The sequence below is a fragment of the Ips typographus genome, linkage group LG14 (genome assembly GCF_016097725.1).
Source record: "Ips typographus isolate SLU linkage group LG14, UJ_Ityp_2.0, whole genome shotgun sequence".
NCBI classification, from domain to species: Eukaryota; Metazoa; Arthropoda; class Insecta; order Coleoptera; family Curculionidae; genus Ips; species Ips typographus.
The window spans coordinates 402516-420577 of NC_138435.1; the positions used below are offsets into that span (position 1 = coordinate 402516).

The 18062-nt window shown below is 38.7% G+C and overlaps 7 protein-coding genes and 1 pseudogene across 12 annotated transcripts; 5 read left to right on the forward strand and 3 right to left on the reverse strand.

Annotated features, from left to right (window-relative positions):
• Positions 1 to 161: 161 nt before the first annotated feature.
• Positions 162 to 1922, reverse strand: LOC145737661 (dynein axonemal assembly factor 10-like). Its single transcript, XM_081992444.1, has 5 exons — positions 1610 to 1922; positions 1145 to 1501; positions 741 to 1089; positions 451 to 683; positions 162 to 392 (listed from the first exon to the last, which is right to left on the reverse strand). Exons 2-5 carry the CDS (start codon positions 1426 to 1428, stop codon positions 185 to 187), a joined length of 1074 nt encoding a protein of 357 aa, XP_081848570.1. The 5' UTR covers positions 1429 to 1501; positions 1610 to 1922; the 3' UTR covers positions 162 to 184.
• Positions 1923 to 2039: 117 nt separating this feature from the next.
• LOC145737659 (uncharacterized) lies at positions 2040 to 4065 on the forward strand. Its single transcript, XM_081992440.1, has 9 exons — positions 2040 to 2280; positions 2331 to 2541; positions 2601 to 2727; positions 2783 to 2913; positions 2966 to 3090; positions 3141 to 3321; positions 3377 to 3570; positions 3620 to 3752; positions 3806 to 4065. Exons 1-9 carry the CDS (start codon positions 2190 to 2192, stop codon positions 3864 to 3866), a joined length of 1254 nt encoding a protein of 417 aa, XP_081848566.1. The 5' UTR covers positions 2040 to 2189; the 3' UTR covers positions 3867 to 4065.
• Positions 4066 to 4505: 440 nt separating this feature from the next.
• On the forward strand, positions 4506 to 5534 carry LOC145737664 (tRNA-splicing ligase complex subunit RTRAF-like). Its single transcript, XM_081992449.1, has 5 exons — positions 4506 to 4632; positions 4688 to 4909; positions 4965 to 5054; positions 5106 to 5266; positions 5315 to 5534. The coding sequence occupies exons 1-5, from the start codon at positions 4572 to 4574 to the stop codon at positions 5516 to 5518; spliced, it is 738 nt and encodes a 245-aa protein (XP_081848575.1). The 5' UTR covers positions 4506 to 4571; the 3' UTR covers positions 5519 to 5534.
• Positions 5535 to 5997: 463 nt separating this feature from the next.
• LOC145737656 (serine/threonine-protein phosphatase 2A 56 kDa regulatory subunit epsilon isoform-like) lies at positions 5998 to 13211 on the reverse strand. 6 transcript variants are annotated; one of them, XM_081992435.1, is made up of 10 exons: positions 12301 to 13211; positions 11628 to 11824; positions 10710 to 10834; positions 10440 to 10640; positions 10174 to 10291; positions 9957 to 10112; positions 9783 to 9902; positions 9409 to 9638; positions 9168 to 9356; positions 5998 to 7107 (listed from the first exon to the last, which is right to left on the reverse strand). In XM_081992435.1, the coding sequence occupies exons 1-9, from the start codon at positions 12437 to 12439 to the stop codon at positions 9194 to 9196; spliced, it is 1449 nt and encodes a 482-aa protein (XP_081848561.1). In that variant the 5' UTR covers positions 12440 to 13211; the 3' UTR covers positions 5998 to 7107; positions 9168 to 9193. The 6 variants fall into 6 exon arrangements, with proteins under 6 accessions (XP_081848561.1, XP_081848564.1, XP_081848562.1 ...); XM_081992438.1 differs by having other exon boundaries at positions 5998 to 7150; XM_081992436.1 differs by having other exon boundaries at positions 5998 to 7174.
• A 188-nt stretch (positions 13212 to 13399) lies between these two features.
• Positions 13400 to 14300, forward strand: LOC145737665 (rab-like protein 3 pseudogene; annotated as a pseudogene).
• A 146-nt stretch (positions 14301 to 14446) lies between these two features.
• On the forward strand, positions 14447 to 15812 carry LOC145737662 (JNK1/MAPK8-associated membrane protein-like). Its single transcript, XM_081992445.1, has 5 exons — positions 14447 to 14705; positions 14762 to 14974; positions 15025 to 15194; positions 15251 to 15509; positions 15559 to 15812. The coding sequence occupies exons 1-5, from the start codon at positions 14482 to 14484 to the stop codon at positions 15587 to 15589; spliced, it is 897 nt and encodes a 298-aa protein (XP_081848571.1). The 5' UTR covers positions 14447 to 14481; the 3' UTR covers positions 15590 to 15812.
• On the reverse strand, positions 15760 to 16845 carry LOC145737670 (uncharacterized). Its single transcript, XM_081992460.1, has 3 exons — positions 16704 to 16845; positions 15945 to 16151; positions 15760 to 15896 (listed from the first exon to the last, which is right to left on the reverse strand). Exons 2-3 carry the CDS (start codon positions 16147 to 16149, stop codon positions 15802 to 15804), a joined length of 300 nt encoding a protein of 99 aa, XP_081848586.1. The 5' UTR covers positions 16150 to 16151; positions 16704 to 16845; the 3' UTR covers positions 15760 to 15801.
• LOC145737658 (uncharacterized) lies at positions 16265 to 17972 on the forward strand. The gene is made up of 4 exons (XM_081992439.1): positions 16265 to 16483; positions 16605 to 17562; positions 17617 to 17680; positions 17743 to 17972. The coding sequence occupies exons 1-4, from the start codon at positions 16332 to 16334 to the stop codon at positions 17934 to 17936; spliced, it is 1368 nt and encodes a 455-aa protein (XP_081848565.1). The 5' UTR covers positions 16265 to 16331; the 3' UTR covers positions 17937 to 17972.
• Positions 17973 to 18062: the final 90 nt, after the last annotated feature.

Sequence of the window (18062 nt, forward strand, 5' to 3'; positions counted from 1 at the left end):
ACTAAATACCCCGCTCGAGCTTGTTTTCCTTGAAAATTATGGAAAACATGTTATCTTGAAATTTATTTTGCTTTTTAATCCGGACTCTAGCAATCAGTGTACGAATCTTGACACGTGGTGAATGCGCCTTGTACTTGATTGGTAACTAACTATACTCACTGTTAAATTTATAAAACACATTTTATTAATACAAATTCAACTTGGTAGTGATTAAAATTCGTAAAGTTTGATCGTAAGCCGAACTGACTGCCAGACCCAACTTGTCTGCGCACCAATCGAACGCCGTGATTGGCTGCTCGGACAGGACGCAATTTTGCAACTGTTGCACCTCCCCCGCCACCCCGTAGGGCACCCCGTCCGAATCGTTTTCCACTCGTTTCAGGGGGTAATTACTGGAAAACCACATTTTTACTAAAATCACCGTAACAAGCATACTTTGGGGTAAAATACTATTTCCAAAGGCACAACGATCCACTGCCCCCTGTCGTCATGAAAATTTCCCGATTTTGAGGCAAATGCTTGACCTGCCATATGGTGGAGGCGTGCGCCGTTTCAACCAAATGGGCGTAACCTTTTTTGGGATGATGGGTGCGCAGGTCAAAACAAAAGAATTTCGATTCCAAAGTGGTCACAACCAGTTTGTTCATTGGAATGTCACGTCTGTCAAATTGCAAGCTTACTACCTGTATGTTTTTAATATTTTATAGTCAAGCGGGCTTTGGTTATTTTGACAGACTTACTCCATTTTTAAGACATTTAGACCATCTCACTGACATTGTTTTCAAATCAAACAACTTCAAATCGCCGTTATCGTAACCGGCGGCCACTACACGCTCCTCGTTGTTGTAGGAGTGGCCGAAAGCGACGCACCAACAATCCCGACCAGATTGTCCGTCCAACGGTGTAAACCGAGCCACTGGCAGATCCTTTTGCCTCACATCCCACACCATCACACAACCGTCCCTAGATCCGGTCACAATTTCAGGAGCCCCATAATTGGCGCTACGACCCGCAACGCCATCTATGGAATTAATAACTGCAGCGTGCGTGGTACTTTTGTATACTGGCATTATGGTGTCCTCCAAATCCCTACAAAACCACCACTACTTTAACCCAGAAAGAGTTGCAATTTAATAAAACTTACCAAACTTGCAATCGGCCTGAAAAATCGCCAGTGGCCAAATGGCGGTCCTTTAGACTAGACGCGTCAAAAGTGCAACATTTAAAATGGTCCTTTTTGCAAAATTCGTCAATTTTCTTCACTCCATCACCTGACAACGAGTAGATCTCCACTATACCAGCCCCATTTGATTTACCGCCCACCGATACGAATTTAGCGGAGCACGGTACCCATTTGACGTCGTGAATCGCATAATCCAAAGCGGTTTCGTTGTGGCAAATTAGCTGAGGTTTTGCTAAACTTTCCATTTTGTTTCTAAGTTTCGTATCGATCAAACCGTTGTCAGAACAACAGTTTTAAGTGACGTTGTGTCAGTCTGACCTGTACAGCGGGTTTGCGATTAGTTAAAAAAGCAGTACTGGAAATCAACATTTTACATTCACCATTCGTCAAGATTTTTTGAAAAAATAAAATAAATCAGCGATTTACCTGTATTTGATTTTTATTTCTCTCTCCTTGTCTTTCTGCATCCTTAATACCAACCCCAACACCCAGCAATTACTAACCGAGAACACAAAAAAATAAGAAAACGTCTCTTGACAATTGGTGAATGCGTACATACATTGTTGTAAAGTTAAATATACTTTCAGATGCTTCTGAAAGATTTTTAGGGGTACTTATGTAGACTACAATTTTTAATAAATTTTTAGTACTATTTAGCAATTTAACTAATAAAAAACATAAAAAGGAAAGTGTTATGGTCTTAAAGTCACATGGCATCATGGTTACAAAATTACGCGAATGTCACGTGACTTTTGAATCATGACGCGTTTAAATCCGCCAGAGGCAAACTGTCATCTGTCTGTCAGTCAAAACAAATCAAAAATGGCGGCTAAGCACAGATGGCACAAAAATAGATTCTGAACAATGTAAACAATAACTAATTTTAACTATTCTCCGGTTAATAAACAATTAATAATACAAAAATGCTTTGAAGAAATTGCGTGTAAACTGCAAAAAGTTGTACCCAGTGATTTGTGGTTCAGTTCAAGTTTTAGGGGTGTCAAAAATGCTTTCGCGCAAAAACAAGGATTTAAGGGGGATGAAAGAGGGTGTAGTGGGACGTTACGTGAAAAAGGACACCCCCCCGGAAATGCCAAGTAAGTAAAATAGCTTGTAACAATTAACTTAATAACTGTTCTGGTTAAAGTTATTAACGTATGGACGACAGAGCCGAAAAGGCGCAGCTCAAACCAAAGTAGGTCGTCTCTACCACCACAAAGTTCAGCAAACACCCAAAGCAACGCTGTACAAACCGTACAGAAGTTTGGCAACCAGAAAACCACAATCAGTGATGTTGGTCTTGGGGCCCACGAAGGGAAGTACACTCCAAGTCCTTCAGTACCAGATTTAGCCACGCGGTAATTAATATTAACTGCTTAAGGTGAAAAAGGCTTTAAAAGGTATTTTTTTTAAACAGTTTTGCCAATTTGTCAGTTGGTTTGGTACCAGACACTCACACAGTGCCTCAAAACAGTTTTGGAAATAATTTAAATACTCATCACATTTACGTCAATCAAACCCAACCGAATTACATTGACAATGCGGTAAGGTTAGTTTTCAGGTCCATTTAGGGTGGTTGACATTGTTTTGTTTTGGTAGAACAACGCCAACTATGTGGAAATCGATCAAATTTATCCACTAACCACCGAACCGGACAATTTGTACAAAAATACGTACAATCGGGCAAATTCGCCAATTTACCAGAATACCAGGGATGGTAGTGTCCCCAGGTGATTTTTACCCACGCACCCTTGTAATTTAGTAGCAAATTGTGAATTTTAGGAGCAGCCAGGAACAAGCAACTCCAATTTACAGTAACACTCAAGTGGACAGGTTCCAGAGAAATCAATACGTCAATCAGGTGACGCACATGAGGCACAGTTTAGGACGAAACGAGAATGCTACAGGTTTGGGCTCTGACTGTCATTGTTCCGTCTGTCAACTGTCAAAATTGCAGATCCGTCAGAAGAACTGCCTCTGCCGCCTGGATGGTCGGTTGACTGCACTTTAAGGGGCCGCAAGTACTACATCGATCACAACACTAAAACCACGCACTGGTCGCATCCCTTAGAACGCGAAGGGCTGCCCACCGGTTGGCAGTGTATCCAGAGCCCCATTTATGGCGGCTACTACGTCAAGTAAGTCGCCATTTTGTCCGGCAGAGTGAAATATCTTCTTTCTCTTTCGTTTCAGCAACATAACACGTCAAGCCCAATATGAACATCCTTGTCTAGTTCCCTGCTACAATTATGGTAGCGTGGCACCGCAAGCGTACCAACGGTACTTGTCAGTGCGACCCACCAACTATCCCCATCACAGTGTTCTAGTACCAGCCAATCCGTATTTAATGCAGGAAATACCGCACTGGTTAAACGTCTATTTTAAATGTAAGTCCAATACTGTGCTCTGTCATCTGTCATAAAAAAAATTTGACAGCAAGCACCGAAATCGACCACAAACTGAGATGGAACATGTTCAGACTGTCCGACTTGGAGTGTTACAACGCAATGCTGACCAGACTGTACAAGCAAGAGTTGCAAAATATCGTTATGAGATACGAAACTTACAGGTGAGTGCCGCTGTACAATTTGACGTTTAGTCAAAACCGTACGTCATTTTCAGGGCGGCCCTGATGGTGGAAATGGAAAAGTTTCGTACCAATCCGGCCAATCCTAGACTGTGATCTGAGAGGCAGAAACTCGTTCCTATAATGCCAAGTTCACGCTGATTGGTCAAAAATGTTGACCAATCACTGTGCTAGGTCCTTACGAAAAGTGATACATATTTTAGGTTATGTTATCGCAATATATCTCTAGTATACTAAATGAATATTTTGTCTGTAAAATCTTTGCTTTTTTTCCAATATAAATTAATAAACTGTTGGATGTGTTTTATTTAGAAGTTTGGCAACACTGTCTGATTGTCCAATGCAAATTCTTAGGAGTAGCTAAAATTTACCTCATCGCGTTTTTGCTGTCACAATCATATGCTCGATTTTCTATACTTTCTGCAAAAGATGAATTTTGTATCAGTAGCACGAGATATATTTTCGTTATCATTTCATTTTAGTATTCTTGACAATATGGTTAATAAAGGGTATTTAAAAAACCAACTAATAAAAACAACTATCGCTTCTCAGAGAATTTTATTTTGTACTAAAATAATTGTGGACATTAATTTAACAAATAAAAACAAACTTAATAATATAATTTTAATTGTATGTAATTTATATGGCAAAATACGTTAGAAGTCTGAGCATCCACTGTGACGTCACATCAGATCGCCACACGCCAACTAGAATTTGCAAACCCGCACCTCTGGGAAGACTTTGTCAATGTCAATTAGTTTGACATTTAATTTGTTATTGTTATTATTATAGTCCAGAAAAATGTCCAAACGTTTATTAACAGCCTTAGAATACCCAAACGCCCAGTCTATTAACTTATCAGGTAACCGCTAACTAGCAAATTTAATGGAAATTAACTGGTTTCCGTATATTTGTAGAGGAGAAAACGTTTCGTGAAGTGGTGGTTTGGTTGGAAACGAACCGGCTTAAGAGCGCCAGCCAGCACGTTTTAAACGGCCTAAAAAACCAAACGTCCAACGAATGGGGCAAATACTTTGACCAGTACAAAGATCTATTGGGTTGTCCAGTGTTGGAAACCCAATTGGAGGAAATCCATTGGTTGTTAGGGAGAGCTGTGCACTTGGAAACTGCTAAAAACAGTTAAGACCTTTTTGTGTTTTGTGAGCAGTTATTCACATTATTTGTGGTTTGCAGAAAATGTTTACATCAAACATGCAGTAGAAAACATCATAACATCCAATGTGCCTAAAGTGGTAGCTGAAAATCCTTTGGATAAACTTGACTGTAGGTTTGAGGGGGTTTGTACTTTTACAATTAATTTAAATGAGTTTTTAGTTAGAAGCCAGGAATTCACAGATAGAATTAATCAACTGGCTAAAGTACTCAACATAACACCGTATCCAAATTCTTTAGTGACTTTACAAGCAGTGAGAAAGGTGATTTGCACTAGATTAGCTCCTGAATGTGTGGAGGATCCTACCAAAGTGATTTTAGAGGTAAATTGTTATGTCAAGTTGACTTTTTTGAACAAACTCATTACACAGGGCACTCCTTTCCCATTTCAAGACTCTGATTTGGGTTTTGATTTGAATGATCCAGTGTTGAATCAGGCTGCCAAAGTGCTACGCATGCTCTACATTCATGACCTTAGAGATCTGCAAACCAAGGCTAATGAACTGATTGTTGGGGTGCAAAATGTGACAGCCAATCCAAAAACTGACACTAAGATTGGTCAAGTTGGCAAATAAACACTTTAGTGTATAATATTGTTAGTTTTATTCATTTTAATGTACTGGGGGGTCTGAAAGGGCTCTTGTCAAACACTTCTCCTATACCTAAACATACGGCACCTGCAAAAGTTTCACAAATAATGTGAATTAACAGTAAAATGAGGTATTACCAGCTCCAATAGTGGTGGCAAACATTTTCTGGTTTTTGGGATACTTTCTGGCAGTGTAAACAACGTAACCACCAAAACCAATCAGACCTGTTATTGCCGTAATTTTACACCCTAAACAATTATCTTTTTTGCCATTAAACTCTTCAGTTTTCATTGTATTTAAATAAAAACTGTTGCAAGTTGTAAACAATAACAAATTAAATGTCAAACAAACTGACAATGTCATCCCCCTACCTTTAGGTGCGGAGTTGCCATTACTAGTTAAGTTGTGACGTCACAGTGGATGCTCGAACGCCCAACCTATTACCATATAAAATAAAACAGGAGTGAAATTTTTAAAATTGAGAATATTTATTTACGCACTGTATGCACGTATCCATTGACTTACTGCATAAATCCTCAAATAACGAGGCTCTTATACAAATTGTCTGGTTTGCCTCTTTAAAGTTAAAAAAAAACACAGTTCGAGCATAGAGCGGAGTTTTTTCACTAACAGAAGTAAACTTAATAAGTCAAACGTGTCCAGACTAGATTATACCATTCTAAGTGACACTTAATTTGAAAATCCTCCACTCTACTATAATATAGTTTTCTTTTATTAAACTACTTAAGAAAACAGGACTTTTTTTTAACAATATATCTTCCATATTACATACGTATATATCTACAAGTTTCATAATAGTGTTATGAAGTATATTATGTTACATGACGTAATTTCGAGGGCAAATACAGTTGTTTTGCGTTTCTCTTGTGAATTTTTTTTTCTTTTTAATTATTATTATTATAGCCCTAGTTCACATATTAGCGTAGGGGAAAGTCTTGAAATAAACAACAAAACTGAAAGGTGAAAGTGTTGTTTCGTTTGGCATAAGCCAACTAGTCGAATATGCCAACGTTATATACATCGTACGTATGTGTAAATGATTCCTAAAGCGCATAAGTCAATTTTTTACATCTACTCTTAGGTAAAAGTACATCTTTTGTACATTTTTCATCCACAATAAAAAAAACATGGATAATATCGAAAAAATTAACTCAAAGTCAGCAAAACAAAAATTACAATAACGGCAAACACAGATTGGCTCATTTCAAGTTTAAAAAACTCAAAATGAACCAATCAAACCACGGTTTTGTAAACCAATGACATTAAAATAGACTAATCGCTACGCTTTTATAATTATTTAATATTCATTTTTTTTTATACAACAACAAATTAAATCAAAAATCATTAAGAGTTAGATATTATATTTAGGTACGGCACGGTATGCAGTCCGAATCGGTTATTTTATCTAATTATTAGGTTTTCTAGGGTGCGCACTAAAAATGTCTTTTCTCTTTTTTTAAATTCACTTTGACAGCGTCCAGCGGTTGAAGAAGAGTAGAGAGTCTAGAGTGAGCGATGACGTAGTTAAGAGGCCCAACGCGCCTTCGTACGTTCTACACAAACGAAACGATGTTACGTGGCAATTTGGCAACGTTTCTAGAAAAAGGACCGCCTGCACCACTGTGCCAAACGCACAATGGTGCAGATGGTAGTAACCATAGTGTTTGTCAATGACAAGGTAATATTTAATGGAAGTGATATTAAACCCCAAACTCAGATTCAGGGATTTCTGACACTTTTTGGTATTTTAAAGAATTTTTTTGGAAATTTTTAAAATACTCTTGAGTTATCTATTTTTAAGATCTCTATAGAAGTTATTACTACTTTTCTGAAGCGTTACAGAACATTCGAGAGCCTTCTAGATGCTTCTAGCATCTTCCAGAGTGTTTAGAACATTCTACAACGTTCCGAACGGTTACAGATATTTGAAAACGCTTCTCAAGCATTACAGAACGGCCTAAAACATTCGAGAGGGTTCGAAAATCAACTAGAACGTTCTAAAGCTTTTTGCAACGTTCCAAAACCTTCGGAATTTGTGTACAAGCTTCTAGAACTTGCCAGAACATTTTTGAAGCCTCAAAAACGTTTACAACATTGTTTGGACGCTTCTAGTACTTTTCGGAGACTTCTAAATAACCTACAAAGTTCAATGGCCTTTTGGAACGTTCCAAAAACTTACAGATATTTTTAGAACCTTTTCAAACATTAAAGAACACCCTAAATAGTATAGAGCCTTTCTAAAACCTTTCAGACCTGTCCAAAAGTTTCTAGAATTTTCCAAAACGTTTTGAAGCCATCTGATCACATGAGAGTTTTCTAAAAGATGTTAAAGCCTTCTGTGACGTTCTAAAACCTTCCAGATGTCTGTAGAATTTTTTCTAGAGCTCTAACACGTTCTAGAACCTTACAGAGCGTTTTAAAACAACTTGCAACATTTTGAAACCTTCCAGATGTTTGTAGATGCTTCTAAAACTTGCCAGAACGTTTTCCAGCCCTCTGAGACCTTTTGGAACATTCGAAAGTATTGCAAAACACTTTTAGCACCTTCTGCAACGTTCTAAAACCTGTCAGATATGAACAAAAGTTTCTAGAACTTGCCAAAACGTTTTGGAGCCCTCTGATCACGTGAGGATTTTCTGAAGCATCTTAGAGCATTCTGTGACCTTCTAAAACCTTCCAGATCTCTGCAGAAAGTTTTCTAGAGCTTTAAAACGTTCTAGAACATCCTAACTGCTTCTAGAACCTTACAGAGCGGTTTAAAACCTTCCAGATTTTTGTAGATGCTTCTAAAACTTGCCAGAACGTAGTCCAGCCCTCTGAGACCTTTTTGGAACATTCGAAAGTATTGCAAAACACTTTTAGCACCTTCTGCAACGTTCTAAAACCTGTCAGATATGAACAAAAGTTTCTAGAACTTGCCAAAACGTTTTGGAGCCCTCTGATCACGTGAGAGTTTTCTAGAACATCGTAGAGCCTTCTGTGACGTTCTAAAACCTTCCAGATCTCTGCAGAAAGTTTTCTACAGCTCTAAAACGTTCTAGAACATCCTAACTGCTTCTAGAAATTTACAGAGCGTTCTAAAACAACTTACAACGTTGTACAGCCCTCTGAGACATTTTAGAACATTCTAAAGTGTTCTAAAACACTTTTAGCACTTTCTGCAACAGTCTAGAACCTTTAGCAACGTTCCAAACCTCTCAGATATGTACAAAAGATTCTAGAACTTGCCAAAACGTTTCTGATCACGTGAGGATTTTCTAGAACATCTTAGAGCCTTCTGTGACGTTCTAAAACCTTCCAGATCTCTGCAGAAAGTTTTCTAGAGCTCTAAAACGTTCTAGAATATTCAATAGTCAATCTAAAGGCTTCTAGCACCTTCAAAAACAGCTAAAACCATCTGCAAAGTTTGAAAACCTTCCAGGTCTTTGTAAAACTTGTCAGGACATTCTAGAACCTTCGAAAACGTTCCAGAAGCTCCCAAAGCAACTTACTTACTAACAAAAATTTAAGAACGTCCTAGAGATCTGATAGAACGTTGGAGTGACGTGTAAACCAATTAGAATGTACAGTGTTGCCACACTAAACAAATGACACTCACCCAAATAACACTCACAGACTATGGTGACGCGCGCAACGTTATCACTTTTTGGGCGGATTGGTGATGGACGTGGCCCCACCGCCCCCCGTCTGACTGGGATTATTCGAACTGGCTGTGCTGTTTGGCTGATTCTTGTAGTAATTCTGCTCGAACTCGGCGAGCCGCTTCCAGATCTCTTCCCGTTCCTTTTCGCGCTTTTTCTCCCTTCAAAAAGTAAAATACAAACCCAAGTCAAAAAACCAGGAAAAACGGTTACTTTTGTTTCTCGTTCTTGTAGTTGACCGTGAGGTCGTCGAACAGTTTCGAGTTCATCTCCATTAAGGTTTTGAGCACGTTGTAAACGAGCGCCACGATCGTTTGGTTCCAGTGCTCTTTGGACACGCGATACAGGGGGGAGAACATGATCGGGATGATCACGTGATTGTTCTCCTCGATCATCGACAAGATGTACTCGTTGTTCCAGAAATACAAAGCCCGCTCTGCTACCTTTGAAAAACACAAATTTTAGTGCCCCTTCTGGAAAAACTCTTGACAACTGTCATTAATCGGTCACCATAACCACACTTCTTCTGTGTTGTTAAACTAGGAATGTGCGATACGATAATAATACACTAGAGATGTGCTAATTACCTGGAACTGTGGACTTGAAACGCACTTGGCGATTTGTTTGAATAGCGGTTCTTGGATGCGAACAAATTGCGGAGCTTCGATCACGTCCAACACCTCCTCCATTTCACCCAAAAACATCACCTGAAAACACCCGTATTATTTGATAAAATTAGTTTTAACACAAAAACAGTTTACCTCTTTTTGGCTAGCGGTTTTCGGCCAATATCTGAGCAGTCCCTTGACCACTGGTTCAGTCAGGGTGGCATCCTTTTCCAAAAACTGCACGACGCAATAGGCGAGCTGCGCATGATACAAGCCCAAACATTTGACCTTGTGTAACGGGATGAGCACCTGAACAAACCAAAAAATGTCTAAATGACCAAGTTTGAGGTTATAAAACACACTAGCCCACCTTGATCAGGAACTGTTTGTGTTCCTGTTTAAGCGGTAGGGCAAATCCGTTAATAATGGATCCCAAAATTTCCAACAGTTCACTCACTCCATTGAATTGTTCAGTTTCGTAAATAAACCTAAAGACAAAATTGATTTATTTATGACAGTTTGACAGAAAAAAGAAGAAGAATGCAATTCCAGTGCCACCTATATCCAAAACAATTCCAATATGGCCGACGAATGTCATTGTCAGAGTGTTAAATACGACTCATTGTAAACGCTTACCTGAGAAAAATGTGATTGATTTGTTTACGTATAAACGCGCGAAGCCCCAGAAATTTGCCATAAATACGGTGCAGGACCGTTTTCAGAAAATCACGTTCGCGCGGGTCCTCCGAATCGAACAGTTCCAACAGCTGCAACACAAACTTCTGATCGATGACGCGTTTACCGATGGTCGGCTGAAAGTCCGAACTCTCCAGGAACCTGAATCATACAAGGTACCACATCAAGTACCCGCCAATATAAACCGTAAAAAAAAAACTAAAAAATTACCGTAAAAAAAACTCGTAAACTAGTTGAAGGTGGGGCCAGCTCGCCTCTAATGTGGGATCGTCCTCTTCAGGGTCAAAATCGGGATTTTCACTCGGAGGCAGAGTGCGAAACAAGTTTGATGATATCTGCAATCGTTTTTGCAAAAATTAGGTTAAGAGTCACTCCATAGTTTCGATAATCCGTGTGACGTTACGATGACCCACCACTTAACAATATTTATATTTGAAACAACTGTAAAATTACGTCATTGTGACGTCACATTACCTCTATAAAGTACTCTACTAAAACAAAGGAGTATTGTTTTTATTCATTTTTCTTTTGGTTATTAGGATTGCACATTTCTACAGTGTTGCCAAATTGACAATTCTTCCATTACATATGAAATCGGATACTTACCAGGACCGTACCGGGCAAAATGAGGGTTAGTGACTGTAAACCTTGAAGTTAAAAACACTTAAAAAAAAAAAACAATATCTCCAAAACTAGTCAAGGTACGGTCCTGATTTTTGCTGTGTAGACTAGGAGGATTTCATACAAAGAGGGCACAAATATGGGGAGTGTCTTTAAAAACACTTGAATAATGTATATCTCTAAAACTAGTTAAGATACGGTCCTGATTTTTTCGACTTAATAGAAAAACCAGTGGTTGTATTAATAAATATTCCTCTAAAAATAAAAATCAACCTGTCAAATAAACTTGTGGAACGGGAATAAACGAAAAACTATAAATAGCTACAGGGGAATCCTGGTGAATTGGTTTCCTCACTGTATAGTGAGATTGATTTAATTGAAATTTTTTTTTCACTCTGTATATTTTGGCTGGTGTTCTCACATTCCGGGACAATGATGCAAACTGCCAAAACTCACGGAATAATGAATGAAACTGTGAAATTCAACTTGTTGTTAAACATTAATTACCATTTTAATGATTTCGGGATAGACAGCTTCGGTGAGCACGCCCCGGCCCACCGTTATGTGATCCACCAATTCGTTAAGGGTGCACCGTTTCACTTCTTTGCCCTTTAGGTCGGTGATTGGGTCCATAAAATTGAAGGGCACGCAACATTGTCGTAATTTTCTAATAAACAGTTCTTCTTGTTCTGCTGCTTCCGCGTCTGCAAGAAAAAATATTTATCATGACGTCACGGTGATTTTATCTGGCTTTTACCATACTTCGGTCAACACTCTGAGGCCAGATGGCGCTCTGTCGCTGCATGGCGTCATTTGACAGTTGATCCCAGTTGCCTTTGCAAACAATAACAATGGCTGACCATCACTGTCAAATAACGTCACACACAAAAACCTAACCTGACAGGTCTTACTTTTGACATATTTTTTGGGACACTTTGTATATATTGCCAAATGTACACATTATAGCAAACACAGTAGTCAAGTGGGGAAATGTACACAATATGCAATTAAGAGGTTATAAAAATCAATACCCAATTGAAAATAAATTATATCATTTGAAATGTGGTTGTTTTAAAAGCTTCTGACCTGGTGTAAAACATCTAAAATCAAGGAGGGACTTTGACAGATGATGATTTTTTGGGGCCTAAATAAACAACAAAATACTAATAAGAACACCAACCTTTCAAGAGGGGCAAAGGTTGAAGCTCGACGTCCTGCGAACTCCTGTACCGAGAACTGCCCTGGGTCTTTTTGTTCTTCTTCTTCAGGGACCTTTTGGCGAACGGATCGATCCGGTCGACAAACGCCGTGGAAGACATTCTTCAAAACGGGAACGACAACGACCAGAATCACTTACGATAAACGATTTACGCGGGGGTTCCGAACGGCATCTCAACGCCAACAAATCGGGCATTAAATTACCACGCGAACCATTCGGAAATTTTAACAGTTTTTTTGATGAATGATTCGTGCGAGTGTGTGTGTATCAATTGAGGTGCACGCCCTTTCCGCACTCGATTACTACTCGCGTTTAAGACCAAAATATGAAAATAAGGTTTTGGCGTGCTTGGCCCTTGTGGAAATTGAGAAAACTAGCACTCACACCTTCATCGAAGGCCGAACACAATCGGTATCACTTGGCTCGTTTGGCAAGTCCACCCGCCATCAGCTGGTTAAATCCTCGTAAAATGCACAGTTTCGATGCACCTATCCGGTTTCCGGTCGTCGATACGCATCACACACCCTTCAAATGTCGATAATTGCCAATTTGCGCCGTTCAAAAACCAAAAATTACTATCAAAAACTATTTTTTTACTGTTAATTTTTGCACACCGAATGACACCGATGCCGTAAGCCGAAGTGCCTTGGGCAGATAATGGTGGGGATGGATACGAAGCTAGTCAAAATCGATTGTCAACCTTATTTTCCCACTTCAGCTCGATTATTTTCTACCTGTTGGCGTTACTGGAGTCCCCAAAAAATTACCGTACACTTAAATCACCCCGGAAAACAGTAATTCTCAACAACTAAACGGAATTTAAGCGATAATCGAGAAAAATCAAATGGAGAGTTGCCTTCATAACGTCCAATCCAAAATGACGTTGTCGCAACGATAGCCAATCACAACGCGTGTAAACTTTACCTATAAATAATCACTCCAAGTCAATTTTTAATCACACAAAATTGCACTACAAAGCAAAGAAACACTTGAAACACTCGTAATATTAACTGGATAAAATACACCACAATTCAATAAATTATCACAATATCAATAAAAATCCCTTCTAGCAAAGTTTGAAAGGTGACAATTTGACAAGTAAGACATAAATGACAACTAGGAATGTGCAAGAAGTCACAAAAAAACCTAACCTAATTTTTCTACAAGAAGCTAGTTTTGTTTTTGTTTCTCAACATGACATCAATTGAAAGGGTTCGTATAATGGTTTTGGGAGATTCAGGGGTGGGCAAAACGTCCTTAGTCCACCTGGCCGCCCATAACGAACCAATCAAGTCACCTAGTTGGACCGTGGGATGTGCGGTGGAAGTGAAACTGCACGAATACAAAGAGAGCACCAAAGACCAAACCACCTTCTTCATAGAGTTTTGGGACGTGGGCGGCAGCAAAAACCACAAAAATGCCCGACAAGTTTTTTATAAACCCGCTCACGGTGTGATTTTAGTGCACGACCTGACTAACACAAAAAGCGAGGAAAACCTGCACAAGTGGCTGGGGGAGGTTTTACAGAATGACAGCAGTTTTTGTGGGACCAGCGTCACGTCAGCCCAAGAGGACGTGATCGATGCAGAGAATTTAATGGGAACAAACACCACAATACCTATTTTAGTGGTGGGGACTAAAATTGATCAGTTGGACGAGAAAAGATCTGGAAGATTGAGGAACAACAGTTTTAGTGCCAGGTATAATGCAGAAGAAATTTTACTGGACTGTCGTCAGGCTAGATACTTGGGAGCGGGTACTTCTAATGCAGTGAAACTGTCCAAATTTTATGATAAAGTGATTGAGAATAAGCTGGAGGATCAAAACAAATCATTTACTGAAAGATTGAGTGCCAAACCTGTATCACCAACATATAGTTCAAAGTTTTATTTTACTGCTAGAAATTAAAATATAACAGTGTAAAGTGTAAATAAAAAATATCTAATTAATTATTTATTAAATGGTATCAATTTAGTGCTAGTCATGTGACTATAGTATTAGGAAATTGTATTGGCTTCTTGTGATCAACTGTCAGATTCCCCACATTTAAACCAGCGCCATCTACAAACTGAATCATATGACATATAACTTAACCATACTTTTTTGTTTATATTTCAAAAACTGATCTAAAAACACCACAAAATGGTTTGTCCTGGGCTATACTGCGGTCAAACAATCCTCGACAATGGTACATTATCGAGTTGCGGGCCCTGTGTTCGAGGTTTTCGACGTAACGAAAGCACCCACATTTGCGAGCCCTGCTTAGACAGCCCCCAATTCTACGACTGGCTTTATTTGGGGTTTATTGTGCTCACCGTTTTGGTGCTGCACTGGTTTTTCATTGATATGGTGTCAATCAAACGTAGGTAATGTCCGGTCCAAGAAAAACCCACCCCACACTTTTGGTCAACTCAATTTGTAGTTTTAGCAAAAATGTGTTGTGTTTACATGTGGCCGCGTTCTTTGAGGTGCTAATATCATGTGTGCTGGCAGTTTTGTGTGTACAACCTGTTGGATTATTTGAAATCTATTGTTGCCACAGTCAGTCTTTGTGGGACTGGTACACTTTGTTGCACAATCCCAGGCCAAATTATGATAAAAAGATTTATTGTACCCAAGAAGCTGTTTATCCACTGTAAGTGTTTTGTTATGTTTTATTAAGAGGTTGGCAGTGTTTTTTTGTAGGTATTCTCTGGTTTTCTTGTTTTATATTCTGGCTTTGAGTACAATGTTATTGGTAAGGCCTTGGATATGCAGGAGGTTTTTACCCAGACAAGGCAAACAAGCTATTTATGCTGCAATGTATTTTATCCCTATTTTAATACTGATTCATGCTATTATAGGTGGATTAATCTGTAAAACTCTCTCTTTATTTAGTGATTTAATTACTATAATAACATCGCAATTTTAGACTACTCATTTCCATACCTTATTGTTATAATCTCAGTAATATCATGTGCAGCACATTTTGCAGTGAGAATGGAACAAAACATGTTAGCACTGCTACGTTCAACAATCACCCAACCCAGAAACATGGTAATTGTTATGGCACATTGGTGTTTACATGCTTATGGGATTATTTCATTGACACAACTGACAGATCCATTGTTGCACAGTTTAGTGCTACTTTTAGTCCCCTTGCCTGCCTTATTCTACATTTTAACAGCCAGGTATTGTATCACACTTTGTGTAGGGTTTGTTACTAGTCTGTTTTGATAGATTTACAGATCCAAACAAGTTCTACTTATAGCAGCAGACAGTCTATAAAAGGACGCGCGTCAGAGATCATACAGGCAATTTTGTGATGACTTACACTTTTAACTGTAGATTCAGAATGAATTCTAGGCCTTTAGTTCCAAGAAGTCCCACAGGACAATCACTGCAAAGGGATCTACTGGATATGTATGAGGAGATGAGTCATGACTATTAAACTACAGTTTATTAAACAAAATATACTAAAATTTAACGTATAACGGGGTCTTTTACTTCCACATTAAAATTAGTCAGGGAGATGATTTTGGCGTTTGTTTTTCCCATCTCTAAAGCCAATTGTTGGCCTGAAAGGACACTAGTAAATCATTGTGGATGATTGGAGAGAAACCTACCTTTTGATAAGCCAGTTTTCTCTTCGTCTGTTAAAGTTCTGGTTTTAGTTTCATTGATCATTTTGTAAATCACCAGTCCGGCTGCGTTCCAAGCGAAAAACATGTACAAAAGCGAGAGTTTTTTGTACCATTTTTCAGCTTCGTGCGGTGCTTTTGGTTTGGTGACCAGTCTAACGTAACGATGCCACCAACGGAACCACGTCATTACTTGAAAATTGTGTATTAATTACAAAAATTTATGTTTTATTATTGATATTCATAAATTTAATAACATAACCTAATTTATTTGACATGTAAAAGAAGAAGAAGAAAAGTTTTACAACCTAACCTCAATTTGAAATGTTTTCCTGTTTTTGATTTAAAACTGTTGTTTTGCATTGTAAAATAATGGAAGAAGGCTCGCAGCACCCAGTAGAACTCTTATCGTTAAAACTAAAGGGTGGAATAGGCGCCGTTTCCTTAGGACCACTTGTACCCGATTCCAAACCACAGGAAACCATTGACCAATTAAAAAATCAATTTTTGCCCCACTGCCACAAGTAAGTTTTTACCAGGGTTGTTTAAATATAACATTGTACTGCACAAAAAGTTTCATCTAACAGTTACCTCACAAAATTATATTTGAACAACCCTTATTCATCAATTCTAACTTGTTAAAAGAATCGAAATTACAGAATGCCTGACAATAAAACTGCAACACTGTCTTGATTATTGTTTGGTTGCGCTGGATTTCCTTGATGAAGAAATTGAAGCACTTACTGTAGAAGTATTAAGGGCGTTGAGATGGTGCGCCACCGACGATACGGCTGCGTTAAACATGACAATGTCAAACATAGTTCCAGTGCTTGATAGGTTGATTGTAAAGGCTGAGGAGTTGCAATTGAATGAGGCGTTGTTTGTTAAAATTGCTATTCAAGTGCTGCTTAACTTGCTGAGTGGCAGTAATTATAAGCACAAACAGACTAGAAGGGCTAAAATACAGAGTGACATTGTCATTGGTCACTACATCAATCTGTCAAAATACTGTTATGAAGTTAGCGCCTTGTTGTATAATTTGGATATTACTGACAGCCTGGTGGTTTTAAATTATATTCTAAAAAACTACTCCACCAGTCCCAATGAGTATTTGGACATGTTGATGGGTAGAATGGTTCAACGTCAATTCGTTTGGTTGCAGTACGCCACGTTGCCAAGTAGTTACAAGCTTGACATTTTGCATTTTTTACTGATTGAAGAAAACGTCCCTGCCGAATGCCTCAACTGTCTGGCCAATCGTTTTATCGCAAGCGGAAATGTGGTTTTTCAAGTTTCAGCCTGCACCAATTCAGTTATTGAGGAAGTAGCGTTAACTCTAGAGATTTTAGCTCACTTGTCCAGCCAAGAGAAATGTTTAACCCACCTTTCCGGTAACAAAAACCTACTGATCAACGCTGGGGTGTTGCTGATCAACGCCCACAGATTAGGGCAGACCAGTGACAGCGCGTTCAAACCAGTCCAAAAAATGGCGGACCTACAAAACCCTGAAAACCTGCGCACCAACCCAGTATTTGGGTTTAAGGCACATTTAATCAAACTGATTGGTAATTTGTGTTGGAAGAATAGAGTGATGCAGGATTTGGTAAGCACTAAAATGTCTACTCTCTAGAATTATTTCTCTGTTTTAATTTTGTAGGTTAGGGAGGCTGAACTTATTCCAGTGTTGCTGGACTGTTGCAACGTGGACGCAAACAATCCCTGTATCCTTTTTTGATGACGTAACAATCAATTACAGTGGGTTGCACCTTAACGAAAATTTCAGTTATAATGCAATGGGCAATTTTTGCTATTCGTAATTTGTGCGAGGGGAACCAGGATAATCAGAAAATCATTGCGGGAATGACTAGGAAACAGTTTGTAAGCAACGAGGTTTTGGAGGAGTTTGGACTGACCCTACACACTGAAAATGGTTCATCCAGTACTGGACTCTTATTTTTAGAAAAACCTAGTTTATAAACAGATAATAAAAAATAAATGAATTTCCCCCATCAATTCAATGAATATTAACACACAATTTCATATAGGACACTCTTGTGTATTATCAGTCAGTCATTTGTCTGTAGCGATATTGTACAGTTTTAC

Bases quoted from the DNA above. Each gene is read 5' to 3' on its own strand.
- LOC145737661 (XM_081992444.1), bottom strand. From the start codon at position 1,428: ATGGAAAGTTTAGCAAAACCTCAGCTAATTTGCCACAACGAAACCGCT. The intron at 1,090-1,144 runs GTAAGTTTTATT...GTGGTTTTGTAG, and splicing joins TCAGGCCGATTGCAAGTTTG to GGATTTGGAGGACACCATAA. The intron at 684-740 runs GTAAGTCTGTCA...AAAAACATACAG, and splicing joins CTAAATGTCTTAAAAATGGA to GTAGTAAGCTTGCAATTTGA.
- LOC145737664 (XM_081992449.1), top strand. From the start codon at position 4,572: ATGTCCAAACGTTTATTAACAGCCTTAGAATACCCAAACGCCCAGTCT. The intron at 4,633-4,687 runs GTAACCGCTAAC...GTATATTTGTAG, and splicing joins CCAGTCTATTAACTTATCAG to AGGAGAAAACGTTTCGTGAA. The intron at 5,267-5,314 runs GTAAATTGTTAT...CTCATTACACAG, and splicing joins CTACCAAAGTGATTTTAGAG to GGCACTCCTTTCCCATTTCA.
- LOC145737656 (XM_081992435.1), bottom strand. From the start codon at position 12,439: ATGTCTTCCACGGCGTTTGTCGACCGGATCGATCCGTTCGCCAAAAGG. The intron at 10,641-10,709 runs GTAATTTTTTAG...TGTATGATTCAG, and splicing joins GTTTACGAGTTTTTTTTACG to GTTCCTGGAGAGTTCGGACT. The intron at 10,113-10,173 runs GTGGGCTAGTGT...TGGTTTGTTCAG, and splicing joins ACAAACAGTTCCTGATCAAG to GTGCTCATCCCGTTACACAA.
- LOC145737662 (XM_081992445.1), top strand. From the start codon at position 14,482: ATGGTTTGTCCTGGGCTATACTGCGGTCAAACAATCCTCGACAATGGT. The intron at 14,706-14,761 runs GTAATGTCCGGT...CTCAATTTGTAG, and splicing joins ATGGTGTCAATCAAACGTAG to TTTTAGCAAAAATGTGTTGT. The intron at 15,510-15,558 runs GTATTGTATCAC...CTGTTTTGATAG, and splicing joins TTCTACATTTTAACAGCCAG to ATTTACAGATCCAAACAAGT.
- LOC145737670 (XM_081992460.1), bottom strand. From the start codon at position 16,149: ATGACGTGGTTCCGTTGGTGGCATCGTTACGTTAGACTGGTCACCAAA. The intron at 15,897-15,944 runs GTAGGTTTCTCT...GTGTCCTTTCAG, and splicing joins GAAAACTGGCTTATCAAAAG to GCCAACAATTGGCTTTAGAG.
- LOC145737659 (XM_081992440.1), top strand. From the start codon at position 2,190: ATGCTTTCGCGCAAAAACAAGGATTTAAGGGGGATGAAAGAGGGTGTA. The intron at 2,281-2,330 runs GTAAGTAAAATA...TTCTGGTTAAAG, and splicing joins CACCCCCCCGGAAATGCCAA to TTATTAACGTATGGACGACA. The intron at 3,753-3,805 runs GTGAGTGCCGCT...CGTCATTTTCAG, and splicing joins ATGAGATACGAAACTTACAG to GGCGGCCCTGATGGTGGAAA.
- LOC145737658 (XM_081992439.1), top strand. From the start codon at position 16,332: ATGGAAGAAGGCTCGCAGCACCCAGTAGAACTCTTATCGTTAAAACTA. The intron at 16,484-16,604 runs GTAAGTTTTTAC...ACTTGTTAAAAG, and splicing joins TTTTTGCCCCACTGCCACAA to AATCGAAATTACAGAATGCC. The intron at 17,563-17,616 runs GTAAGCACTAAA...TTAATTTTGTAG, and splicing joins ATAGAGTGATGCAGGATTTG to GTTAGGGAGGCTGAACTTAT.